Source organism: Neopelma chrysocephalum, unplaced genomic scaffold (assembly GCF_003984885.1).
Source record: "Neopelma chrysocephalum unplaced genomic scaffold, ASM398488v2 Primary Assembly neopelma1_125, whole genome shotgun sequence".
Taxonomy (NCBI): domain Eukaryota; kingdom Metazoa; phylum Chordata; class Aves; order Passeriformes; family Pipridae; genus Neopelma; species Neopelma chrysocephalum.
In genome coordinates, this window is record NW_020897787.1 from 1,561,603 (window position 1) to 1,589,537 (window position 27,935).

At 41.1% G+C, this 27,935-nt stretch overlaps 1 protein-coding gene across 2 annotated transcripts; it reads left to right on the forward strand.

Moving 5' to 3' along the window:
- CUNH16orf70 (chromosome unknown C16orf70 homolog) lies at positions 1-27,831 on the forward strand. Of its 2 annotated transcripts, XR_003536649.1 has the most exons (17): positions 1-132; positions 3,688-3,771; positions 8,442-8,485; positions 8,752-8,831; positions 13,233-13,327; positions 15,805-15,902; positions 17,501-17,613; positions 18,503-18,636; positions 19,229-19,312; positions 20,012-20,094; positions 20,829-20,872; positions 22,791-22,834; positions 24,167-24,225; positions 25,315-25,387; positions 25,840-25,925; positions 26,048-26,306; positions 27,635-27,830. XR_003536649.1 is itself a non-coding variant. In XM_027698340.1 (15 exons), the coding sequence occupies exons 1-15, from the start codon at positions 52-54 to the stop codon at positions 25,927-25,929; spliced, it is 1,206 nt and encodes a 401-aa protein (XP_027554141.1). In that variant the 5' UTR covers positions 2-51; the 3' UTR covers positions 25,930-27,831. The 2 variants fall into 2 exon arrangements, 1 of the variants encoding a protein (XP_027554141.1); XM_027698340.1 differs by having other exon boundaries at positions 2-132; positions 25,840-27,831.
- Positions 27,832-27,935: the final 104 nt, after the last annotated feature.

Here is a 27,935-nt window from a genome sequence, read left to right on the forward strand (position 1 = left end):
CCTGTTCCTGGTGTCTGTGCTGAAGAAATACAACTGCTTTTATTTCCAGGAATGCCTTTGGCTCAGGCTGTAGCAATTCTTCAGAAGCACTGTCGCATCATCAAAAACGTCCAGGTTCTCTACAGTGAGCAGGTGAGTAGTGCATGGGCTGGCCAAGAAAGGCACCTCATTGTGCCCCAGAATTAACATGTTGTGGGGTTATTTGAAGTTGAATTACACCAAATTGTGGCCATGGCATCAGAGATGTGGCTTTTGTAACAGTTTCAGGGTAATAATCCTCGGCACAGTGTCAGTTCTGTATGTGCAGTCATGGGGTAGCATTGCCTTTCCTTTAAGAAGCAAAATGTTATGTAATTAGCTGGATAATTTAATTCTGGTCTATTTACTTTATCGTTGTCAAGTGTTCCTAATATGTTTGGCTTCCATCAAAAAGGGGACTAGAGGTAAAACTTCTCTGCTAGATTGAGTAAAATGTGTTATACACCCACCTTTAGAAAGAGGAGATGGGACAAAGGAGGATTGTGACTCTCCAGATGTATTTTATGTGAAATGCAGCTAATCAGAAGATGATATTCATATGTTGCAAATAACATATTGGCATGAGAAAAGGGCAGAATGGGTGGAATGTCAGTTTGGATCAAAGTAGGGATTGAGGCCTCTGTGTTTGCTGTGAATACGGAATGGCTGAGAACAACGTGGGCTCTGTTCACTGCTGGAGATGTATTTCATATCATTAATGGAATTATCCTTTTTTTGTCTCACATTATGTAGATTTATGGGTTTTGTGATGACTGAATGGCAAATGGAAAATCTGGCTCCTTGTCCTTAGACCATGGGAGCATCTGTCTGGCAGTGAATGCATTCCGTGGTTCCTGTGCTCTTTGGAGGTTTTTAGTTTTTCCTACCATGGTGCATTCAAATTATTTCTAGGTTTGTTTAGGTAAATGATGCACTCAGATTTGTAGAATCACAGAAGGATCAGTGGTGCAGTGCTAGAAAGCAGGGTGTACCACTCCTTGGCTCTTTACACCTCTTGGAAAGATACTTTGTGCTTGACTGTGTACACTGAACTTCTATTCTGTCTGCAGAGGGCAGGTTTAGGGCTTTTTTCTCCAAACTGTAATGAAGGTAAAGATGTTTTTAACATCTGCATACTCCAACAAAGTAGTAGCTCTCAACTTCCTTGAATAGTTGAGCCCGTTATATTTTTTTCTGTCTTTTATTGCAATTCAGTGCCTGATATTGGTGCAGTTTTTTCCACATGCCCCTCAGGGCCTGCAGTTGATTGTCTGGCTCTATCCTTGCCCTCAAGCAGAGCATCATGCCCTTCATTAGCAGCTGAGCACACAGAGCTCAGTTCTCAGAAGATTTGAAGCTTTAAATAAACTTCACCATGCTCAGCTTCTGTCTAGCTAAACTGTACCTCAACAGCCTTCATGTCTTTCCTCTTTGCTGTGTAAAAGAATGCCTTTGAGCATAGTGATCAAGTGTTATTTAAAGCTGTTGCATCTAAAGCACTGAATTTCTGATCCTGGAACTCCAGCAGTGAGTATTTCCTTTCAAAAATTTATATGGCAATTAAATGCAATTAGATCTGCCCACGGTGCTCTCTTTAACTTGACATAAATGAGATGCCCAGACTGTGCCAGAAAAGCTTGATGAATCCTTTTCTGTGAATGAAAGAATTTTAACTCCTCTTCGGTCAGTTTAAGCAGGGTACTTAATTGCCTTTGTTTGTTTTCCTGAGCTGCTTCCTCTGGGTTTTTGTTGATGGGATTGTTCAGTGATAACAGTTTTTCCTGCATCTTTATGTAGATTAGCAGTATAACTGCACATCTGTGATGCTTCCTTCAGGAAGGACCCTCCTGTTGCTTCTTGGCATCATCATTCATACTTGAGCCTCTATTTCGTGTATTAGAAGTCACATGAACTAAATTTGTGCTCTTGAAACTTTTTCTGCTATTAGAAAATATGCCAGCATAGAACAGAAGATCTTTGCTGTGCTCATTATCAAGCTTTTCCTTAGATGTTTGGGGGTTTTTTCTTCCACCCACTCAAAAGTACTTGTAATGCTCTCATTAATTTTGGAATAACCTTATGAAAATTTTGCTTAGAAACCAGTGAAATGCAGAGCATATCCTGTGTCAGAACAACTCTGTTGGTGTGTTGGAATGCAACATTCCCAGGTTTTTTTGCTCGATCTGTGACCTTTCTAAATTAGATTTATAAGGGATTTAAAAAAAGACTGTCAGGATCAACATTAGATCTTTTGTCTCAAGCTCATAGTTCAGTTGCAGTGCTGCTTCAGTCCTGCCCAGCAGCACCCAGGTTTGCCAGCAGGAGTGAGGCACTGATGCCATTGTGGAAGTGTCATTTGGGAGACAGTTCCCAGGCCAGATCACCAGTGTTTGAGAAAGATGAGCTCCAACTGAACCAGCTTCAGGAAGAGCTGCTGCAGAGATCAAGGGGAATGGGAAATCTGCCTCCCAGGGGAAGGAAAGCCCTGTGCCTTGTCTTGCCCTAGTGATGTGAAGTCTGGGATCTGTTTACTTGAGTCTATAGTGTGGGAAGGGGTGGGAGATGCACGTGAAAATGCTCAAAATTGTCCAGGCTAGAAGGTAGTGCTGATGTGAGAACAAAGAGGTGAGAGAATTTAGGATGAAAACTGGACTTCTGACAGTCAAAACCCAGAACCTCTCCTGGTAGAGCAAAATAAGATAGCTTATGGTTAATTCATAAAAGGGTGTGTCTGCCACTGTAGAAGCCTTGATATGCCCCAGATGTCCCATCCCCATTCTGTCTTTTGCTGGATAACTGCTGGGTGCAATTCTAGGCCATGGATGTTGCTGCCTGCCTGTCATTCAACCTTTTTTCTCCTCTGAGGAGACAGTTGGGGAGGACAGAGCTTTTTGAAGCAAATGTGCTTTAGATGGTATGTGATCCAATAGCTGAGCTGGGCCAGCTGCCTGTGTGTGTGTGGATTGTACTGGTGCAGCAGTGAGCAGCTTCCCCAGCACAGCCTGAGAGCCTTCACAGACACCAGGACAGCCAGTGGAATGTCTCCTATTGACTCCAGCAGACTGCAAATTAAGCCTTTAGTTGTTATGATTCACAGTAACTAAGGAAACCTAAATTCACAACGATAGAGTCTGAAGGCTTCCTTTTGAGGCCTGAAAAAAGACTGTGACAGTTTGATTTTTGAAGTGCAAAGCCCTCTCACCATCTCTTTGTCAAGCACACCCTTGGTTCTGATGTGAGACTTTCTGAGGTAGGCTGTTATTTTTGTGTGCCAAGAAAGCAACAGATTCCCTGCATGATGCCTCTGATGCTAAACTTGGAATGTTAATTTTCAAGGTGTTGGTGTTTTTTTTTAATGAGGGGTGGGGATTGTTTTGTTTTGAGTTTTTTGGTTTTCCCCTACTTAAAGTAATGGACAAAGTCCCCTTGGGGAGTTCTGGCAGGGTGCAGATCTTACACGGGCACTGCTGTTTCTGTTTCATCAGCAAACTGAAGAGTTGAGAGGTTTGGCCAGATGTGTTTGAGTTGTGCTTATTTGTTGAGTAAGGGGTGGTTTTCTCAGGTGGTTTTGTTTTCCCAAAGTAACCCATTTATACTTTTACAGTGATATATGTCTTAACAAAGAAGCCTTGAAATTAAAAGCCTAACAGCTTTTTTTTTGTTTTACAGTCCCCTCTTAGCCATGACCTCATCCTTAACCTGACTCAGGATGGAATCAAACTGCTGTTTGATGCTTTCAATCAGAGACTTAAGGTAATAAAACACCCTTCGTGCAAAGAGACAATGTAACCCAAAACTTCTAGGATATATTGACACTTAACACAGCATAACTATGTAGCTCTTTTAGACATTTGTTAAATATATCTAGTGCTCTTTTGTGATTGTAAACTGCATTTCTTCAGTTTAGGAGTTAAATCTTTGTTTATAGGATTAAGGCACTTTAACATTTTACTGGGGACTGTCTGAGTGCCACAGGAGTGTGATGGTCCAGTGTGGTCTCACTTGTCTCAAGTTGTACAGAAGCTGCAGAAGCCCCTCACTCCAGCTGAGCCTTGGCTATGAAATGGAATCATTGGTTAATGCAGACCAGACTGTGTTGTTTCCTGCCCAGGTTGTTCCTTTATCTGCACTGCCATTTTATTTATGAAATTAAACTTGTTCCTATTTGTAGTTTTCAGCTGAGTTAACTTCACAGAGACCTTGTGTGGCTGTGAGTGGGTGCTTTCCCCCAGAAGGCCACATTCAGGCCTGTTGTGAGCAGCTGCCTCCTGCACTGATTCAGTTCTGGATGAGTTTTTATTCTCATCATTGATGTGTTCAGTTCTGCTTCTGTGCTTTTAGGTGGCCAAGGGTTGATCTGCCTCTCTCTAGGATGCTTTGTGTAGTTAAGATGCAAAATAAATGGCTGGTCACTACCCTCCCATGGCATTTACCTTTGCAAAATATCTGTGTTTCATCTGTACAAAATGGGCAATTGTGAGACTGTAGAGATAGGAAGAGATTAGTTCAAAATGTTGAAAAGCTCTTAACTGAAGCATTTAAAATATCTGGATGTAACTTAGTTACTCGGGGTGGTCCTTTCAGCAGGACCAGCCGTGCTGAACAGTTGTCACTGTGGTTCTCACTCGGTGCTTGTGAATGTTTTTGTGACTGAAGTGCTTAGGTGTTGATTTGGCTAATTGGGTGCGAGTGAGCTGCTCCAACTGCTCTCACGTTTGAAAGCAGAAGTGTGGGGTTAAATGTGATCGTAAAAAATGGAATGCTTGTCCTGGAGGTAACACTGGAGTGTGTTGCTCACATCCCCTTCCAGGGTTTGGAAGAGTGGTGGGTGAAGCCTTGTGCTCTTTGCTCACTCAGGTCTGAAATAAAACCAGCAGAAAAACATTTCTCTCCAAAGCTCAGCCCAGTGCTTTTTCCCCGAACTTACTGTGAGAGTGTGCTATCAGCTGAAACTTGAGCTCTCTGTCTACTTTGTATATATTAAACGATTGAATAGCAACACAGATTGAATAGCAACAGTTGTTGGAAGTACTTACTTTTCTAAGAATAACCTGTAACACCAGGGGATGCTTATATTTTTCAGAAGTTCTTTTACATTAACTATAAAAATACAGATTACGAAGAACAATTTTTAGTTCAAATTGAGCTCAGCTGGGGGACAACTGAGCACCTCTTTTTCCAGTTTCTGTTTGTAATTGCCTTATGGTAGTTTCTGTTCATGAAGTCATTGGTATTTTTATTTTTATCAAGTTTTTGAACTTTACTCAGATTGTGTATGTGAATTTACAATTTTTAAGAGAATATCTTGAAAATTCTTTGTCAGAGGGACCTTTTCATACATTGATAATCTTTCCAATTGTATTTAATTCTGAAGGAGACTGAACTCAGAACTGGCATGATCATTTCAAGTGCATTACTTGCTTACTGACTTTTTTTGGAATGTTACAATCCTGTAGTGTTTTTGAAATGTTGTAACTAGTGTATGCCTTGTCTCTTCATCTCCAGTTTTTGAGGGTCTGATTTTGTCATTTCAGCACTCAGTGCTGAAACTAAGCAAGAGCTTTTCATGTCTTTCTCCATAATGTTTTAAAATTTCTTTTAAACTAAAAATATAAAACTCAAATTCTTCTGGTATGTACTTTTAGGTTTGTTTCAAAAATAAAAAATACAGGAAAACCAGTCTCTTCTGGTATGTTATGGTTCAGTGGCCCAGTGATACCTCTTGTTTGTTTGAACTATGAAAAGTCAAGTTGTGTAAATGCATACAGTGCTATGAAAACCTGTACTTGTAAGAGTGCTCAGAAAACTTTATAGAAGAAATCCAGTGGGATCAGTTCAGCAGAGCCACAGGACTTGTTAAAGGATAGTGTAGGTGTAGAGTAAGTAAAGCCTGTTTTTAAGATGGTGTGACTGCTTTCAGTGTTGCTCAGCAGCAGCAAAACTGGAAAAATCAGGAGGCCTTTTTTTTTTCTCCTTTGTGTGTTGGCTTTTAATACACAGTTGCTGTTAAATTTGACTGTGAAGAAGAGATTGAAATACAGGCTGCTAAAATGGAAAGTATTGATAGTTCCAAGGAAGATGGTGCAGGAATAAAGTCATGGCAGTATTCCTAAGAAGCTTCCTTCCTTTTCCAGGGAGTGGGGAACAGCTTGTGCCCAGTCTCTGAGCTCACCTTCAGCAGCCAAAGCACTGCAGGAGTTGTCACTAATGTGGGCTAGTGTGAATTGGTAGATCCAGGTTCTGAAAACCTTGCTGTGAATTTTAGCATCAGGGTCTCTCACATGTGCTCCCTCTGGGATGGAAAAGGAGTTCGATTCCACAGTGCTGATCTGTTCCTGCTGGTTAGTGACACCTGGACATTTTTGAGCCTTAGTAGTGATTGTCAATACAGTGAGTGAGGTTTTATTCATTTAAACCAACTGCCTTCTGGCTGTGTAGGAAACCCATCACTAAATAGTCCTTGGTCTCCTTAGTTTTTGTTCTCTGCACATAGAATCACATTAATCCTTTTGTCAGTGTAGCTTCTGTAACTTAGAAAAGAAAACCTTTTTTAGTGCTATGACCAGTTCTTCAATATATGTCTTTCATGACTTTATGAGATCCTTTGACTGCCACTAATTTTTGCTAAGTTGTGCTTGTTTCTTCCTCTGCTGTTAGTAAAAAAAAAAAGTTGACATGAACAGATCAGTCTGAGTCATGGGAAGAGGACAGAAGGCAAACTGGTGCCTGTTGTTGGCTGCTCTCAGGGTGTTTCTTTTGTGGGGAACCTGGTTTGTGCAACGTGCTGTTCGTCCTGCACTGCTCCTGGTTGTTCAGCTCCTCCTTTTGTCTCCCCCCACTGCATCTGTTTGAGCAGAGCTTGAGGGGAGTGCCCCGTGCCCTGCAGGGGTGGCTCCAGACTAGAGCTGGGGTGGGGCTGGTTCTCTCTATTTTCAGAAACATTTTGTGGGGGGACGAGTTGTGCCAAGGTCACTGAAAAATGTAAAATCGTTTCTAGCTTTTCGTAAAAGTGGCCTTTGTTTTTTAACAGCCTGTGCAGTAAAGGAAACCTGGACATGTCAAACTGCATTTGAATTAAAATACTAGATAATCAGGTTTTCTCAAGAAGCATAATTTCAAGTGTATTTTATTAAGAAGAAAAATTTATTTTCTCTTTGAGGTTGGTTTTGCGAGAATGTTAATTTGTTACTTGCTTTGTGCTCTACTTGTTGATTATATTCTGAAATGCCTTTAAAAGTTGATTTTTTTTTTCCTAAATATATATAGATATAGTGGTTTAAACATGGCAAGTTGTTTTATTTAGGGTTATTTGCTGGGCATCTCCCAAAACCAAGACTTCCTCCTTAGCTGGTGATATTTTTAGGCTTTAAAGCCACATTTGGTAGCAAGCTCCCTGGGAAATACTGCTTTATTTTTTAGCTGGAGAGAGAGTCCTCTCTAAATCTGCTAATGATTTGCTGGAGGATTATACAAAACAATAAAAAGTGCTTTACTTTTTCTTTACAGCAGTTATGATGTGCTGTATGTGTTTTCTTTTCCTGCTGACACGGGAACACGTACGTAGGGTGGAAGAAGCTTGCATTTGTCCATGGGTACTTGCCAAAAATGATCTGCTTAAAGCCCAGGGTAGCCTCAAAATCCAGTAACAGTCACATAAAAATCATCTGAAATCAGTGTCAGGGGCGTGTTCGCAATGTTGTGTTCAGAACAAAGGATCTGTACCTTGGAATATTCAGTAAGGTCTGGAACATTTAATAAATATCAGAACTAGGTATGTTGGCCTGCTCTGATTCTTTGTGGGCTGCTCTTCTGATTGTCTTCTGCAGTGCTTGGTGAGACTGCAAGATGTCCTTTTATGTGGTACTGCAATGGGATCCTGCTGCTTAGTCTTGCTGGGTACACGTTTGACTTCAGCAGGAGTTGGAAGGTTCTGCCAGTGCAGTCCCTAAGCCCTCCATGGCAGTGCAGTCCCTAAGCCCTCCATGGCAGTGCAGCCAGTGTTGGACTTGGTGTCCTGCACAGACATTCTCCAGGGCAGCCCCAGGAATGGCCTGCTCTGTGACACTCATTAGAGGATTCCCTAATTAGCTGATTTCTGCTACTGCCTTCCTTTGGATTGGGTTAAGAGTGGATTTAGTAGAAGTCAGGCTGCTGCTGTGTGAGTGCAAACCCTGCTCCCTGCAGGCAGTGCTGGTGTCTGGGGGGGTTCTCTGCTGAGCCCAGAGCTGTGCAGTCCTTGGGTCACATGTGCAGCTGCTGAGTCTGTTTTCGTGGTTCCATCGCTGACAATGTGATTTATCCTGGCACAGTTCTGTGAGGGGAGTGAGCAGCATTGGCTACTCTTGCCTTTTGACAGGAATTTGCCTCTGTAATGATTTGCAAATGTGTGAAGTATGATAATGTTTCTGTTTCCTGTGTTTCAGGTGATTGAAGTTTATGACTTGACTAAGGTGAAGTTAAAATATTGGTAAGTGGTTTAAGACCTTTCATGATTTCTTGGTTAGGCTCAATTTTTAAAATTCTGAATTCATTTTTTCAGTTATTCTTTTTAAAAAACCAAAATAGCTTTCATAAAGGAGTTGACATAATTATCCTTCCTTGAACATAGCACTTGGTCAGATTAGCAGTTTACTCTTTTCTTCAGTCTTGGAGGCTTCTTACAATTTAAATGTAGTATTGCCATGAATAAATGCTTGTAGCATCAGTTCAGATTAATTTTGTTTCCTTTTTCAGTGGTGTCCATTTTAACTCTCAGGCAATTGCTCCAACCATAGAACAAATTGATCAGTCATTTGGAGCAACACATCCAGGAGGTAAGCAAAAACATTCCTGAGAAGCACACCTAGACTGACAGACTTCTTTCTAGGAAACCTTTCCTGTCTGTCTGCCTAGAGCAGTGTGTGGGCAGTTCTGCTGTCAGATGATGTGAAGCTGTGTTCCAGAATGGCTGGATTCTCACAGCTGGAAAATCATGGCAGATGCACTGTAAGTTCAGTCGTGACTTGTTTTACAGTGAAACGGTGAGGCAGAGAGTCACTGGCACAGAATGGTGTATTCAGATATCATTAAAGGTCTGTTTGGAGCTGCCAGGACCAGCAAACTGTGAGCTCTGTTGGTGATGCTGTTGTTTTTACACATTGTTATGCATGGTCAGCTCTGGAGTGTCCTCAGGGACTGTGTGTGCCATGAACATACAGACACTGAGCTGATCTCTGGGCACACTCAGCCAGGGCTGTGTGCTCAGGCTCTGTGCTGGGGCAGGGGCAGAGCTGAGCCTGTGTGAACTGGTTTCCATCTGGCTGTGCCTCCCTGCTGTTACTGGGAGCACTGGGGTGTGCAGGCAGCCTACGTGCAGCAGGAGCAGCACCAGGACAGGTTTGTTTAACCTGGCTGAACCCGCCCTCACTCCTGCACTGCTGCTTGGCTGTTCACATCTCTGGAGCAGGAAGAAGACTGTCTTTAAGCTCCTTGTTTATATATGAAAATGGAGAGTGTATTTGAGGGGTTTGGTAGGTGATGAGAATAAGGCAGTGGTGAAACTTTGAAGCAGATATTTATAATTACCCAAGAACCTTCAAGAAATGGAGCCCCATGGCACAACAAGAGGGAACATTAACTCCATATAGGCAAGATACTGTTTTTAGAGCCTCATTCCTATTTTTAGCTTAAGCCAGTCCATTTGCAGCAGTCAGGCTGATCCCAAACAGGCCAGTGATCTTTGTGATGGATGGTGCTTGCATATCCAGGCTTTGTCTCTGTTCTCTGCAGTCTCTTGCAGGTTACAGAACAGGATTTATTAACTGTGGAGGGTCATGTGGCTAAAGCAGTATCACTGCAGAAAAGCCTGCAGTAGTAGAGGAATATCAGATCGAGATAAATGAAGCTTGGAGGATTTCTAGCCATAATACTCCAAGGATCAGAATTAGCCTTTTAAACTTTGGTCATGACCTTAACATTTCCTCTTGGGCAGAAATTGAGATCTATGGTTAGATCTGTTATGGGAATAGTATGTACAAGAGGCTGTAGAATTTAGGAAGGGTAAAAGTGGCTCCATATCCTGCACAGCTTATAATAATTTTTACTTGTTATTTGATGATGGTTTATTTGCAAATATTTAGAGGTGAAGCACTTCCAAAATTGTGATACTGTGATCTATGAAAATACAGACCCAGCTATAAGCATTGCTTATGGTAGTAATAGCTTGTCTTATTACTGCCTAAAATCATATGCAGGCACTTAAAAACATAGTCTGGCACCACATGTCTTTGTGCTGAATTTGCAGAACTTGTGCACCTGTCATGTTTAATTATGAAAACTTGCATGCTTGCTTCATCTGGTGATAGTTTTTCATAACATCTTTTCATCTAAAGACATGTAGATATGAAAATTTATTTATTAAAATGCTGGCCTCTGTTACCATTTCACTACTGCATTTGCTTATTCAGCTTCCTCCTTGGAAAGATACTTCTTCCATTAACAGCCTACTTAGCAGAAGTAAATGTTCTATGTCAGGCTGCCTGTCATAAGCAGCTTGAACTATATTATGCAACACAAGTCTTTGATAACTTTTTTTTATTTGCGTTTTCCAAAACAGAAAAGGCAAAAAAAACCGGAATAGTTTTCAGACTGTGGGGTGGATGGTGATGGTGTGTTCATGTCCCACAAAAACTGGGGCTGGGGTGGGAGGAGAAACCTTCCTCTTAATGTGCTGGTTTTGATGAATGAAAGGGACATAACCATCCCTTTTCTTCTCTGTACTAATGCTCCTCCAAAACTCCAATGGAAGCACTTTGAAAGTATTTTGTTGTTTATCTCTTTGTTCACCTCCACTAGAATTTCACACAAAATGTTGTCTTTCACTTAAAACCAAGGTGGTTGCAGCAGAAATTTCCCGCAACAGGATACAGTGCTAGTTTCAAAATGTGTTTCAAAATGTTAGCAACAGTTCTGTGTTGAAACCAGCCTTCAATGAGCAGGTTTGGTTTTGCCAGATCAGTGGTTTTAAAAGAGAAGAGTCAGAAAAAATTGTAACCAGCTTCATTACTTTTTGGCTGATGTTAGTTTGAAACATTGCACTACCTTTGTCATGGGGCTTATTGAAATATGACCACTCTGTTGGTCAGCACCTTCCTGAAAGCCAAGATTTTTATCCCACGTTTCCATGATTCTCTGACCTGCCCTCCTGCTGGGAAGTGCTTGCTTTTGCCAGTGGTTCTGTTGAAATCACATCCTGTCCTGAATCCTGGTGGGTGTGGCTGTTTGCCAGGGTGCCATTCACGGTGGATCAGGGAGAATAAAAAACCCATCCTTCCCTCCTGCCCCAGAGGCCTTGCAGGGATGGGGAGGGGGTTCCTGTCATCTGGCTCTGTCACTCTCAGTTTGCCCAGACTCCCCTGAGGTGCCAGAAGAGTCTTGTGCTTGATACCAGTAAGACTTGACTTCTGGACCTGCCTCTGCTTTCACCAGAACTGTGTCTGTTCTGCAGCCTTACTGGTGTTGGTGGCTTTGTCCCCTCCTGCTCTGCAGAAACATTTCCCAGCTGCTCCCACTCTGCTGCCTTCCTGGAAGGCAAACTCCCCCCTTCCCCCACCCAGAGAAGCAGTTGTCTTGCTTCTGTCAGCAATTTTGGATGGAGTTATTCTGCAGGTACCTGTGTGATTAATAAATAAATAAGAAAAAAGATAAATAGTTAAAAAAAATCTTTACCTTGTTCTGTCACGTGGTTGTGACCTATGGTTTTGAGGGAGACATGAGAGAACTTCCCAAGAATCAAAGCATTCCTTGCCCTTTAAGCCCAACAAACATGGGGATGGGAACTGATGCGATTTGTATAATCAGATATCACACTTGGCATGACTAGGGGAAAAACAGTTCTCCAGCTGGCTGTGGGCTTTGGAAAAGATGTATCATAATTTATCACATGAGAGAGATTTGTGTAATTTTCCTGCCGATCAAAACATTTCCCTCTCCCCACACGTTTTCCTTCGACTGACAAGCATGGAAAAGACTCTTAACCAGCACATTCTGCTAGAAAGGCAAATGATGACTTGTGAAAGCTTAATGGTTATTGCTCAACTATTATTTTTCTATCCTGGGTGGCCTGGCATTGTCCAGATGCCTTGTAATATGTCTCTCAAGTTGAACATTTGAAAGATGCATTTATATGCATTTTGTCTCTATGCTATGTCATCTTAAAAATAAAATTGTAAGAAAAAAGGGGCTATTGAACCAATTTCCTTTGGTAAAGGGGAAGAAAGCAGCTTCTCTTGTTGGAGGGTCCCTTTATTGTTTTTAGGCTCTGCTGTTTTCAAGCTGTCAGCTCCTGTGTGTTACCAGAACACTCTGTTCCCCTGGTGGCTACCGGGCACAGGTTGAAGTCCGTAGCACCAATCCCAAAACAGTTCCCAAGCTCCCAGTCTTCTGGGATTATTTTTTAATCTTTCCACAGTCTCAGAAAACAGTATGTCTTGTTAGAGTCCAAGTCCTGCGATGACATTTATTGTTGTTTATAGCCGATGTTGTGCAACCGATTGCAGTGAATCAGGACATGTGATGTGCTGACTGCTGGGAGCCTGGGCATGCTCTGCTTTAGTGCTGCTCTCTGGGGGAGCTGACCAGGCAGCTGCTGCTTCTGGGGATGTGATTTGTAATTATCCTGGTAAACGGCCCTGGACTGTGTGTCTGAAGCACTTCCTCCTTGTGCTCTCAGCCGGGAGGGCACTGAGCTGGTCTGGGCATGGGAGCTCCTCTCCGGAGGAGGGGTGTGAGTGCAGGTCACAGGCTGAGCTGCACGGTGGGGTGAAATAGGGAATTTATCAGTGTTCTGTGCACATCTGTCTGAAAGACTTCCTGGTTAATATTGTACAATGTTTTACATAACAATGGACAGAATTGTTCTGTGCTAATGATGGCTGTTTACTTTAGAGATATTAAGGTATAATTGATTGTGTCCTATTGTGTAATTGTATCATTAGGGATAGGTTAGTGCCTGCAGGCTTGTGGAGGCAACTGTAATGAATCCATGGGTTCTCTTATTGCTGTGTTTTTACTGCTACAAATTAGATGCAAAACTATGATTGTCCTGTGTAATTGTGTCCCTCCTGCATTTTGAGATGTTGCAAATTCATTGAGGCGATGAAGGAGCTGTTACATGTGAACTGGAGAATTCTTAGATTATTTTGGTAACTCTGCTTTTCCTTTCTTTTCCCTTTCAGTGTATAACTCAGCTGAGCAGCTCTTTCACCTCAATTTCAGAGGACTGTCGTTTTCCTTTCAGTTAGACTCCTGGACTGAAACTCCCAAGTACGAGGTCAGCAATCATTCTTAGTTACTGGATGGTCTTTTTGCCTCTGTGGTACTTGCAAAGTATCACCTACATTGTGTCTCACTGCCTTTTGCAAGCAAAAGAAACCAGTCATTTGAAAGGAATTTGACTCCTCAGTTGTGCTCTTATTCATGCTATGTAACCATTTCAAAGTTAAAACCCTCCTTCCTGTTAGCAGAAGGCGTGTGCTCAGAGGTTCTGCTTGCATCATGAACTGGGACCAGCAATTCTGTTGTTGAAAGGAGTCTTCTAAAAATACGAGTGCTGTCTATGCAAATACATAAATATTAAGCAATCTACTGGGAGGCTGTTCTTTTATCAGATATTTTTGAATCTCATCAAAGTGATTATGCAACTAAAGTAGGATAGGGTTCATAAAATACATTTTCATCTTAAGTGTCCTCCAGTACAAGTGCTTTTAGCAAGCCAAATGAAAGAGCTTTATTTGTAATGCCTGTTTGCATATTCACCAAATGTTTGGATGAGTTACTGAATAATTGAACATACTACTGTGTTCTCTGAAATCTTTGGAAATCACTGTCTAAGGCAGAAACAAGATCAGGTCCTCTGTGGTATATGTACATATAACTTGTTTTGTGTGAGAATGAGTTGTATAATCTAGGCCTATCAGTTAAAAATAAAGGAGCATCTAAAGAGCCAAAACAAAGGGGAGAAATAACCAGCATGATGACACATGTTTTATGTCACAGCCTAGTACTTTAGTGGTTGTGGTTGGCATGTGAGAAAACAGGGGGTAGCCAGGGGAAGTTATTATTTAGCAGCAGTGAAGGTCAGTTGGGTTTCATAAATATTGGTCAGTAAATAGAAACCAACTAAGCCAAACAAAAAGCATATCCCAACAAAGAGTGGTTGCTTTTCTTGTGAGAGTTCCCAGGGTGTTGATGAATGAAATGGCCAAGCTGCTGAAAAAGTCAATTGTTACACCAGAGATTTGACAAGACAATAAAATATCTCCAGTTGGAAGGGACCTGTAGGGATCATTGAGTTCAACTCCCTGCTCCTTGCAGGACTACCTAAAAGTAAAAGATGTTAAAATAAAACTGCTAGAACAGTGAGAAAATAATTTTGCATTCTCCAAGTCTTTCATTCAGTTGGTCTAGTGAGGTTATACAATGTTCACACGGAGTGAAAGGCCAAAGTCTTCCCAGGAATATAAATAGGTAGAAGTAGGATTGTTTAGAAAATAGTAGTATGAAACAGTCCACAGGGAAGATGATTATTTGTGGAGCTTTTTAGGGAGGAATATTAGGAAAGAGTGCAGAATGAATTCAAATTTGAATATGTCAAAATCTATCAAGTTCAGGGACGATTGTATGTGAATGCTGAACTACTTACAAAGTAGTGTAAGCTCTGCTTATGGAAATGAACAGACTCTGAAGAAGACTTTGGAGTTTTTTGTATAGGTGGTAACAAGTTGTGAGAACATGAAAACCTACTCACACTGTTTCTCTTAAGAAATGAGGCCCAGGCACTTCTGGGGCTCTGTTGCTAAGACACAAGTGTGTTAAAAAGTAATCTAGAGTCTGACTACTTTAGAAAGCTAACACTGTTCATGTTCTAGGCAAATTCAGGAAGAGAACTGAAATCAGGGCATCTCAGATCAGCTGGTTCCCTTCCAAAAAACTACAGCAGTGAAAGGCATTGCTCTGGGTTAGTCTTTTCTCCTAAGAAGAATTTTTTGTGTTTACCTTATGTGATGTCCTGCTAGAGTAGACCAGGTAATAGTTTGCATATTGAGCATCTTGTTTTTGTGACAGAGTTAGGTTTTTTTTCTGTCTGGTGACAGCAAAGTATATTGTCAATCTTGAAGAAGGCCCTGTCATCCTCAGAGCTGAAAGAAATTCATTATTCTAGTGTGGTAAGAGTCAACCTGACTTCCTTAGCACGCTTTCAATGTGCTGAGAGCACTCACAATCCCTGTCAAAACAATATGTGTGAGAAGGCAGTGATAAGGAGAGCAGAAAATCTATTTAATGAACGAGTTTCTGTTCATCAGATAAAGGCATTTTGCAAACCAGCAAAAATGTTAAAAGGCTGAAATTAATGGAGTGGGAGAGGAAAAAAAAAAAGAAGTTTGCCATTCAGACAGATGACTTCTTAGACCTCAGATGCAGCACATCAGTACAAACACCTTGATCCTGCTGGCTGCCAGTGATCACACAAGAAAAACTGAAATTCTCAGTACACACCATGGCTGATTGTCAGACTAATACCATCTTTTGATGGATAAACCTAGTGAGCATTTCACCCCAGCTTGGGAATCCAGGGCTGGTGTAATGTAAAGAAACACCATCTAGAAGGTTGGGGGCTTTTGCTGTTTTCCCTCCCTTGTCTTTGGCCAGAGACTTATGTGAACTGGTAAGCATATATTGTATTTGTCACGTAATTTCTGACTTGGAGCTGCAGTGTTGTGTAACACGAGTGATTTTGTGTTCCCACAGCCTAACTTTGCCCATGGTCTGGCCTCTCTGCAAATCCCACACGGTGCGACTGTGAAGCGCATGTACATCTACAGCGGGAACAGTCTGCAGGACACCAAGTATGTGCAGCTGCTCGGCCTCCTTTGATCACTTAGTTAGTGTTTTGCAATTGCTAAACATAATCATATATTTTTTTAGCTCAGTTTGGGTCTTTTATGAATTTGGTAATGTGCAGAATGCCTTTAGATCCCAACCTCTTTTGAATTTCCGTAGGTGTTGTCCGCAGACCTTATAATCAGATGTTGATTTATGTTGCTGTAAAATCAACTCTGTTCAGCTGTAGTAGGCAAGTTCAGTTGGCCTGAAAATGAATTAATTAAATAAAGTAGGAAACATAATGAATCAAGTAAGACGTGTGGTTGGGCTATTTTTAGTCCAGTTTTTTGTTTTGTTAATGACCTCTCCCTAAGCAAATCAAACTTGGTGCAGGCAGTCAGTCAGCTGTGGTGTGTTGGTACTGTGTATGTCATGTCAGGGTCCTACAAGGGTCTTAAACTCTTCAGCTATACAAAAATAATAAAATATGCCATGTGCATATTTTGAGTGCATTGGCAGGTACCTGTCTGAGCTGTCTGCAAGGCCAGGCTGGGTGGGGATTTGAGCAGCATGGCCTAGTGGAAAATGTCCCTGCCCGTGGCAGAGGGTTGGAACTTTGGGGTCCCTTCCAACCCAAACCATTCTAGGATTCTGAGAAAACTAATCTTCATGCCTTAATACTGAGAGTAGTTTATTTTACTATGGTTAATGTTTTCTGTGGTATTGTATTCTGTCTTTTTTTTAAGCAGTGACTTATTGTACAACATCTGATGTTTTGCTCTTTCTAAAAACGTTGTTTCCTTACTCGAGGAAAAATTGAAGGCACTTCTGTAAATTCTTCCTTTCAGCTTATAAATATCCAAACTGATAAGGTGGTAGTTTTTGCAGAGACAGTTGTTTTAATGCCAGGAGAGAAACACATCCTGGTATTACTGCTCAGGAGGGGAACCTTGTTTATGCATATTGTCTCCTAATTAGAAATAAGTGCACTTCAGAAAAATGCTGTTGTCTGTACCCATCTGTGACGTGGTGGGCTTTAGTGAAAGCACTGATTGTCACATGGGGCTCTGCTGTGTGTGTGTGAGGGAGCTCAAAGCCAGACTTGTAGCTCAAGTCATTCACCTGGAGGAGGAATTCACATAAGAACAGTGAATTTTAAGGAGCATGTGCAAACTAATACACAGAAAAACAGCCTTTCTATTGAAAATATCTTACTTGGGGCTGTTACTGTGTTCTAAAATAATATTGTTGTTGAATTAAATTGAGAACTTTCCCAGTAAGCAGCACAATTGCATTTGGTGTAGCTGTACAAGCTGATTTCATGTTCTGGGCTATGAAATACCTTCCCAAGAGCAGTGAGAGCATCATGGAGAAGGCTTTGAAACTTGCTGTTTGTTTCATGGATAGTAAAGATCCTGCACTGGAGTGCTGTCTTGTTCCTCTTCTTTTTTCCCCAGACTTTCTGATCCTTCTGTTAAATATAACTTTTCATCTTTAGTCTCAGTTAAACGCAGCTTTGTCAGAATTACTGTGCTCTGTTCCAGTGAACTGGCACCAGCTTGTTAATGGATAATTTGCAGCTGAAGTGAACGTTGTGCCCATTTTGTGTGGTTGGTTTCAGGGCTCCCCTGATGCCTCTCAGCTGTTTCCTTGGCAATGTGTACGCCGAGAACGTTGATGTGCTGCGAGATGGAACTGGACCCTCAGGTTTACGGCTTCGCCTCCTCACTGCAGGTATTGGAGACACCCAGAACACTGAACTGGCTGCTTTCCTCAGGAAAACAGGGGTAAACCTGGATAAATTAAGCACAGGTTATTTGTCATGATTCTGTAGGTGATTTCAAAGTGTTCTATCTGCCTTATTTTGAACTACTGGAAACAAAACCAGTAAAAACCTTGTGAAGTTGAATCTGCCTGCTGCCACGTTTTCCTGGCCCTGGAGAAATCATGGAACTGTAGTCCTGTGCTCAGATGTTCCAACTCCTTAGGGTCTGTTTGCAGAACTTGAATTTGTCCCCAGATGTGTGTGTAGAATAAAACAGATCCCTGGTTTTAACGTTGTGCAGGAACATACTTGCTATTGATTTACTGAGTTATGGGAATCTGGAATTAAAGAATGTTTTGTGATACAGTTAATATGGATACAGAATTTCACTTTATGGGATTGACATTTTTAGCTGGAGATATATCTCTAGACTGCTAAAGTAGAATATTTTAGAGATAGAAATAATTTATTGCAACAAACGTGGGTAGAGCCCTTCCCAAATCTTCGTTCGCGAAGCCTAGCCACGATGATGATGAGAAATAATTTAGTGCTAATCTGATCAAATTGAGACCAGCTAGAAAACCAAGTCCTGTTCATGTGAAAGGCAAGTAAGTGAAGATAGTATGACTGAAATTGGAGGTTAAAATGGGGAACCATCCAGCAGTCAGCACATGTGTCAGTGTGAGAGGAATGTCGAAGCTGTTGTGGAGTGCACGGTTACGTTTAGTTTGGCACCGTTGTCTGAGGAATGCAGCTGTTTGGTTTGTGATAAACAGAGGAATGCTGCCCCTTTGGTGTTGCTTTCCTGATGTGTTCTGTGATGAGGAGGGATGCACTGTGAGCTGTTTCCATCCCCAGGCTGTGGCCCAGGTGTTCTGGCTGACGCCAAGATGCGGGTATTCGAGCGCTGCGTGTACTTCGGCGACTCGTGCCAGGACGTGCTCAGCACCTTGGGCTCCCCACACAAAGTCTTCTACAAGTCCGAGGACAAGGTGAGGGAATTGAGGGAATTGGTTCAGGCACAGCACTTTGGTCAGTGGTGTCTCAGCCTCATCGCAGGGCTTGTGTTTTGACTGCCATGGAGCACAAATTACAAGTGCTTCACTTGACACAATAGACCAGGATGAACCAATATATAACAGGTTTTAAAAAGCTTTTCTTTAAGCTGATTTGGTGCCAATCTGTTTAAATTTTTTTAAAAAAAATCTAATTGCATCATTTTAACTGGTTTAAGAATTGATACAAATGGGAGCACTTTTGAATCCAAACATGCCTTAGCAAGTGTGTGCTGCCTATTTCTTCAGTTATAGTTCATGTGCAGTAACTTCAGCATATACTTTGATCCTTTGCTAATGTTTTTACACAGCAGCATGTAAGCAAACCTTTTAATTCAGATAACTGAGTAAGCTGATGTGTCATTGTGCTGCTGCAAACAGGTGATGGTCACCTGCAGGCACAGTATCTTACGTATTTGAACAAGGGCTTCAAATGACACCGTGGCAGTTTGTTTAAATGTAGTGATGTTGTTAATGACATTCATCTCTGAGTGTTATTGAATATATCTGAAAAATGTGTTTCTTGCAGATGAAGATCCATTCCCCCTCGCCCCATAAGCAGGTCCCATCGAAGTGCAATGACTACTTCTTCAATTATTTCACACTTGGAGTGGTGAGTGGGGAGTTTCCCTAAACAATTCATATGAAGTTTTTGATTTAGTTACACAGCAATCCTCTCAAGAGGCTGAAGGCTGTGGGAAATGAGAGACTGCAAAACTCTTGATTGCTGCCTTAGGAATGTTTTGATATGAAAAGCTACACTGACTTTTCTCTAAGACAGATTTCATCAGTCATGTTTTATCTCCACCAGTGGATGGAGGGCTCTGTGCACTTTTGCATCTTCTTAGGTTTTCTCCCTTTTCTACAGTGCCTGATGCATAAGTGTATTAGTTCTTCTTTGAGACCCATGGCCTTATCCCACAGTGCTGAGGCAGCTGTGCCATAACATCATGTGTGAAAGTTTGCTGAGCTGTGGGCTGTGGTTCAGTCTTCATGTCCCTCCTTACAACTGTTTTGCTTTAGTCTGTGTTCCTGTAAATAATATGCAGAAAAACAAGACCTCCTTAGAAAACTTGCCAGCACTAGCAGGTGAAGCTGCAGTTGTGATTGAGTGCTGGAGGAGATGTGTGTTTATTTGAATTTACAAATAGTTTTATTTTCAAATGCTGCTTTTCATAGTTCCATTCAGTTTCAGTGAGGGAGATATATGTTACTCTATACTGGTACTATTATAACTAATCTCAGGTTAGTTTGGGGAAAGCCATCTTCCTTTATCCAAATTGCTTCACCTGTCTTCCTTTGTCTTCAACAGGATATTCTCTTTGATGCAAACACTCACAAGGTGAAGAAATTTGTCCTGCATACAAATTATCCTGGTCATTACAACTTTAACATGTGAGTGTGCAGAACTGCTCTCTTAAAGAGTACATTAAAACATCTGAAAGGGAAATCTTATGTTCCCTTTTTAGAATTCCAGTGTTTTTTCCTAAGTGTCTTTGGTGTATCTGGTACCCCGTGGAGGTTTCAGACATCATTAGTAACATTTTCTGTTAATATTTTCTTCTTACTTTTCAATGCCTTTGTCAAGTATGTCTTAAAGCAGTGACTGAGGTCAGGCAGCTCTTGGTCCAGCTATAATGTGCTAACTCTTGCTAGAGGCAAACTTCATATTAGCAGGAGCATCCATTTACTGGTCAGTTAGTGATTAAAAAAATTCTCTTATGCTTCTGAAGATGTTTTCAATACTTTTTAAATGTAAACTCTTTAGAGGAGGAGTATGAGTCAAAGAATAAGTGATTTGATGTCTGATTAATGCAGTTAGTGACAGAGAAATCTGTAGTGCTGCTTCTAAGCTAAATATTTCTCCATCCACTCTGTGTAACAGCAGAGTAATTTGTGCTGAAGGACTTCTTGTGTCCTCTAGAAAATTGTGTTAGGACATTGCTAGGCTGCTGCATTTTTTGATGTAGAAGATCTGAGAGCTTAATCTGCTCTCATAGATTCTCACTTCCATTCTGTTATTCATGTGACTCTTCCTGAAGTGGGTTATTAAGAGCCAGGAGTCTGTGGCTGTGCAGTTTATATTGGCTCCTGTGTTTTCTAACAGCTTTCCCATTTGCACTTTCTAGTTACCATCGCTGTGAATTCAAGATTCCCCTCGTCATTAAGCGAGGTGAGTGTTTCCCCTGCTGTCCTGCCTCAAAATGCTCCCAGGGGAGGGGGATCACTTCTCATTTCCAATGTGTCCTTCCTTGCCAGAGGATGCTGTGGTCATTGAGGCAGAGGAGAAATTCTGGGACTTTCTATTTAAGTGGAAAAGATACTTCAGGGCAGTTAGCAATTCTATGATTTTATTTACACTACCTTGTTTACTTATTTGGAGCACACAAATATTTGCTGCAACATCACTAATTTTCTGTAATACTGCCCCTCAGTTAAAAGCAACTGCCTTGTACCTGGAGGCTCAAAATCTGTAAGGCAGTGTTAGTCTGAGCTCATCTGTCCAGTCCACTGATCTAGTGCTGGCTTGCTCTTGAAAGGCTTATTTGTGATATTTAATATAAACTGGTTTAGCTGGGAACGAGAATAAACATCCAGAGTACGTTGGCTCTGCGTGCTGTAAACAAAATATAGCTGTTGTTGTTCACCTGAAAATCTCCACTTTAAAAAAATACATATATAATCAGTAATGCTGATTTGGCAAAAGATGTCCCCAGCTCTGTGCATGTAACTCATCTCAACAAAGCAGGGGAACCCTGTTTGAAGATTCCTTTAATGTAGGAATAAATGTGTCCTGGGAAGGTGTGTGTGTTGATTGTCCTGGGAATACCACATGCTGGCTGGGTTTTTTGCCAGGGATGCTTTCTCTGTTCCCATTGGTTTTCACTGAAAACACTTTCCTGTGTGAAGTGGAGCTCTCCTGTGGCTGTCACAGCACTTTGAGCATATGGAGGATTAAAAACCTGAAAAAACAATGGCTGTGTATACAAGCTTTATATGAAAGTTGATTTGTACTTCAGCCAAGATAATAAGCATGAAAATTCTCACTTTTTAAATTATTTTGCCTTAGGTTATTGTACAGTACTTCAAAGCATTCATTTCTGAATAATTTCATTCACCTCAAGTAGCGTCATGAATTTCTTCTGAATGTGTCTGGGTTTTTGTTTGTTTGGCATTTTTAACTCACCTTTCTGGTCTCTAGCTTATGTTCAGGACATGTAACAAGTTGTAAACAGATGTTACAACCTTTTTGAGAAGCCCAACTTCTTCCCTCTAGTGGCAGTGCCTGATGCAGTTTTGTTAATTCCCTTTAGTAGTTCAACATCAGACAATAAATTGAGAGCCAGAGTTGAAGTTGCACAGACACTGAACTCTCACACAGAGAGCATGTTTATTTAGCAGGTGGAAAATAAGAGGAGCAAATGGTCTTTAACTTGATCAAAAGCTGTGTTCAACTTGCTTAGTGCATGGGAACATGCTTTCAGTATTTAGAGTACTCAAATATATGTATGAAAGTGCTTGAAACCACCAGCAAACAGTTTCTTTCTAAGGCTGTAAGTGTAAATGCAGTGCTGTCCTTACCTGCAGCTTTCTTTGCTAGGCAGGCTGCAATTCCCAAGCTCTCTGCCATCCTTGGTTTGAAAAGAGGGTGTTTTAGCTGATTTCAGGCCTGCCAGCTCCTGGGTCTCACAATGCCAGTCTCAGCTGGCATCCTTTCCAAGTGCAGCGGAGTGGTTTGGACCTAAGGAGTGACACGTCCTGTTATCTCCACAAGTGGCTGTTCTAGGCCTGTTAACTTGGTGCAAAGAGATGGAGTTTATTTTACAGTGCTGTTCTTCCACGGGAGTTACAGCTTACACATCTGTAATCTTAGAACTGGGAACTTGCTGGAAATAGGCAGGTTTGTTTAATCACCTTAACTGGCATTTAATCAGTGTTACTGACAATTCTGTTTGCTAGTAAATGCTAGTAAATTTGTATGTGAACAGATGTATGTCTCCTCCTACCTGAGCTAACATCTCAAAATAAAGGAATATACAGGGGACTCTTCAAGCACAAGCTATAAAGGCTTTTTTGTTTCTCTTCAACAGACAGTGCTGACTCACAGACAGAAACATGTACAACATACAGCAAGGTAAGTCTGTGCAGAGCTGAGTGTCTTCCTTATTTTTTTAAGCCATGTAAATGATCTATGCCAAATTTACAATACACTCTTAAGAAATGATAGCAGTGGTATCATGTTGTTTTAAAATGGAATAGTTGAAGGCCAGAAGTTAGAGTATGTTTTGTGATTTAAATGCTTTGGTGTGTTAGGGATTGAAGACATTGCACTCTTCAAGTAAAGCAAATTATTGCATTGTGGCATGGCTTGCATTTTAACATAGCTGCAGGTAGAAGGAGAACAGTAGAATAAGTGATCTGGGAGATGACAGCAGTGGTGGCTGAATGTTAACTGGAAGACATGTCTCTAAACAAAATTCTCAGAGCTGTTCTACTAAAGAGAGTTTTTAAAGACACGTAGTGTTCAACGAGACAGTCCAGTGCCCTTCCACTTCCTTCTGAAGGGTGTCAGTAATGGGCTGTTCCTCAGGCAGCCCTGACAAAGATGTCACTGTGACACCTCCTGGTGACAGCAGAGTCCTTGGAGACCGTTTAGCCTTTCCACCTAAAGGAAACTCCCAGCTGGGCACTTGCTGCATATTTGAGAGCTGCATTAAGTTGAAAAGCTTCTCAAAAGCTGTGCTCAGCAGTGTCTCTGCAGTTAACGTTCAGCCAAGGTCAGTGTTGCTCTCTTGGCTCCTGGGGTGCCAAATGAGGGCTTTCCTTGGTGAATTTTGGGTCCCATACTGGGAAGAAAAATTGGAGTCAGCAACGAGGGAGCTGCCATTCTGTGCTTTTTGGTTGGATCACTTAGACCCTTCAAAGTGCTTTGATTTATTTCAGTCTTGTGTGTGAAACTGCAGCTTCTTAGATTCTGGTTAGAGTGAGGAAAACTCATTCCCAAATGCTAAGTAGTGCAGCTCTCTTCTTCAGTCTTGTTGCTTAAATCAAGGAAAGACTTTTGGGAGAGGTAGGAACAGTGTTATTTTTCCCTTCTATAAAGGTGTGTAAGAGGATATTTTGTTCCCACAGCTGCTCTGTTCTCTGAGGTGCTCCTGAAATGCTACAAGACTTTCCAGCTACATTTTACCTATAAGACCCATAGGATTTTTTATAATAATAATTCTAATTCCAGGCTGGTTTTAGACAATCATGAGAAATACCCTGAGAGAAATTCCTAACCTTAGTAATGGATGGTTCCATTACTGAATATGGCTCCAGTCACAAAATACTTCTGTAAATACAACCCTTGAGGATGTTTGGGAAATGAGCATGTCACGAGCAAATGTACTCAACACTCTTCCTAGATAAAAAGAAGAGTTTTGCTGTGCCTCATTTTAACACAAAGTTCTTGATGTATTTACAGTGGGACAGTATTCAGGATCTACTGGGGCACCCTGTAGAGAAGCCAGTGGTACTTCACAGGTAAAAATCTCTCTCTTTATTTTGCTTAGCAGGGATTGAGCTGATAACAGAGGATGAGGAATAGTGTTTATTGCATTAGTTACTTTTGCACTGCTTTGCTGGTTAAAGATTCAGGCGTTTTTGGCCACTAACAAGACTAGATAGCTGCTCTCAGAGGAAATAAACTGCCATGCTGCATGAAAGCATTTCCAAAATTCCTTTGAACTGCTAAATCCAGAGAAGAGCTAAGCAGCATATAAAACAGTCTCTCTCTTTATAAGTAATATTTAGTGCAGAGTCTTTTTACTTTTTCTAGGCATTTCAACAATATATTTTACAGCACAGTATATATGTATATGCTAGTGTATATGATACCATGGTTGTTCCACAGTTATTTTAGGCTGCCTGAAAATACAATAGTCCTTAAATTTGCTCTGTTTCTGCAGGAACTGAGCTGGATATTGGGTTAAATGGGCATTTCTGTTTGCAGAGTCATTGCAGTCAACAGAAGTCTGCCATTGTCAATATATGATACAAAAATGTCAGAAATAGCTGAAGGACAAGTGATCCATAGATCTTGAAAAATACTGTTTAGTAAAACTTGGTTTATTCTATTTCAGCATCTTACAGGGTAATCTTTTTTTACATGCTGAAACCCATGGATTAATAGACAGTATATAGTAAATATAAATAATAGACTATATATGGTAAATACCTATGGTAGGGGCTGAGACATAAAGGGAAGGATCTTGCACAAAAAATATGTGTAATAAGTTCCATGGTGCTTCTCTCTTCCTGTGGATCTATTTATTTTTTAGGGTTCTTCCTGTTCAAGTGAAGTGCAAGAGAGTTTTCCTGTAGAGGTCACTAGTAGCTTTTTGATTCCTTTCTCCCTGAGTATTAACAATGGCTCTGCCATTAAGCAGGGCTGTCCTCTGGCTCACTTGCAGTCTAGCAGTGGTGTAATGTAGATTTACTTTCTTTTGATGAAAGCCATGATAAAGATGCTGTAATTTACCTTACATGACTGAGTAGTTATTCTTCCCCGAGGGGTTTCTGATCCTCACACATCCATTTTTAAACTCTTCTTTCCCCCTCTTTCCTGCCCAGGTCATCATCTCCGAACAACACTAACCCATTCGGGTCAACGTTTTGCTTTGGACTGCAACGAATGATCTTTGAGGTTAGGAAAAAACCTTTATTTTTGTCTGAGCAGGGGAGAGTGAAGAGTTTGCTGTTACTATGACTGGCCTCTTACTCCCCATTGTAATAGAAGCCAGTGCTTGGGAGTGGCCATATTTTTAGTGCCTACTGGCAGAAAGAGGTGACTTTCTAAGCTCTTCTCTGAGGTTGTACATTTGCATGTTAAAGCTGGAACTTTGTCAGCTAGCAGGGGGTACATGTCCGTGGCTCTGAGCAGTGGTGGAGCATGCTGGTGTTTAGGTGTGTCACAGAAATCCAGAGACCCTTTTTAGGAACTAAAAACTTTTAGGAACCAGCCAAGCGCTTGCTTTCTGTCTCTGGGATTTCTTTGTTCGGGTGGGTCAGTCCCATATTCACCATTTTCACCCTTCTGGGTTTCTGTTCTGTGTGCCAGTGCTTTTAACTTGCCCTTGTCCTGCTGTGCCTTTGCAGGTGATGCAGAATAATCACATAGCCTCTGTCACCCTGTACGGCCCCACGAGGCCCAGCAGCCAGCTGAGGACGTCGGACCTCCCCCAGTGAGCCTCCCCTGCAGAGTCAGCTAATCTCAATGCTACACAATTAGTACAGCGTGCCTTGATTTGCTGCCACTTATAATATGGAAAGCACGTTATGATTTATTTTTTTTTTTTTCAATAAGCCTTTCCACCCAGGAGCGGGGTGGAGAGGGGATTCTCTCAACCCTTCATCATGGGGCATGGAACTGGTGATGGAGGAAAGCAGCTTAGGTGCCTGTGCCGTCGTTTATTCCTCTCCGTTGCCCTCGTCCTATGCAGCACAGACCTGAAGAGACTGTCCCTCCTTCTCAGCTGGCAGAAGGGGGAAATGGAAGAGGGGCACATAATGACTGCAAGAGTTAGAAGCACAAACTTTCTGAGCCTTGGAGCATCTGGAAGCAGGTATTGATTTTTAGTCTGTTTGTGTTACTGTATTGATGTGGTGGTCACATTTTAAGAAAAACGTGTGTGTATATATATATAGATATAAACACCTCGGTATTTCTGTGGCTTAGGACATTGTACCAAGTGTGACAAGGATGTATATATGTCCATGATTTCAGGCACCACATCTTCGTGTAACTTTAAACCAAGCAAGTAGCATGTGCATAATACTTGGTTGTAACATTTGCACTACATACACTTTAATTACTTGATAAATGTTTATCTTCACTGAGGAGCATCTGTGTACTGGGTGTGAGTGGGGTGTGATGGTTATTTAATGTACACTGCGCATAAAGCTTATTTATACAGTGGATCAGATTTATCCACCTTCCTGCACTAATATGTACTTGATATGCTGATACAATTTTTTTCTTTCATGGCTGGTTTACTAATTTTTTTTCATACGCAGTTTCAAAAAAAAAAAAAATTCTGGAAGAAGTTATTTCTATGATTGAATTATGTTTTAGTGAAAAGATTTGATACAATTTTTCATACTAGTGAAAAATTTAACAAAGAAATAATGTTGCCTCATTTGCCTCTGTTGCAAAATCCTTTATTCCTACTCTATTTCCTTAGAGAAAGAGGAGCTGTATATAATGGTATCTCAGACAGAAATCCCCGAGTTCTGCCATCACCAGGAAAACCTTTTCTGTAACTTCTGATGCGTGATTTTAATTTATGCCAAAGGTTTAGCCAAAGACATCCTTGCTGTAGTTCCACCATTTCTGTACATAAATGCTAACTGCACACCCCACCCCAGCAGACAGGATAGAGGCTTCTTTCTAGTTGGGAGATGCTGCTCGCGACATTTTATCCCAGGAGGATACTTTAGGTTTCTAGTTCTCTTACCAGTCTTATTTGGGAGAAATAGATGGTCTGTCTTTGAAACAATGAACCCTTTTTAAAAATGGACAAGAGAAATGTATAATTTTATCCCATTTTTAATATTTTGGTGTCGCAACTTGTGATACATAGATGACAATTTTGTGAGTTTTACTATGTGTGTACAGATTTTTGTAAATATGACATTTTTGTAATTTTAACTCCATGTACAGTGTAATCCTGTATAGTTTATCAATGAATGAGAGATAGGAAATCGAATGTTAACTGAAGTTTTGGATCCTGGACCAGTAGCAGGGATAAATGTGTGTGTGTGTGAGATGTTCTTTGCCATTTAGTCTTCCTGTATACTGTGATACTCTAAACTGTTTTGCTAAAACAAACAAAAAAGCCCCATGGAAAATCTAATGGATAAGGAAAAAGTTACTGTTTACCTTTATCCCTAGGTGTCACTCCTGTTGAATCCCTGTTCAATCTGTGCTGTCTCCCGTGATCGTTGCTTGCTAAGAAAATTCTATGCCTCAACCTTCCTTTTTGTTTCCTCTCTAATTTTAATTTCATTTTACATAGCCCTTCTGTAAATTAAATGGAATAATAATGAGCATGTACACTGAAAGAAAAATAAAAAGAGACTCTCAGTTACTGTTTTTGTGTTAAATACAGTTGCTGGGTGTTTTTGTAATAAAATCATGGATGTTCTTGCTTTTTTTTTTCTTATCGAATAGTTCTTTTTATTTTACTGTCTTT

What these genes read in the sequence shown, in the direction of transcription:
- CUNH16orf70 (XM_027698340.1), top strand. Translation starts at nt 52, where the DNA reads ATGCCTTTGGCTCAGGCTGTAGCAATTCTTCAGAAGCACTGTCGCATC. An exon ending in AGGTTCTCTACAGTGAGCAG is followed by an intron (nt 133 to 3,687) that starts GTGAGTAGTGCA and finishes TTTGTTTTACAG; the next exon opens with TCCCCTCTTAGCCATGACCT. An exon ending in TCCCCTCGTCATTAAGCGAG is followed by an intron (nt 20,873 to 22,790) that starts GTGAGTGTTTCC and finishes TCTCTTCAACAG; the next exon opens with ACAGTGCTGACTCACAGACA.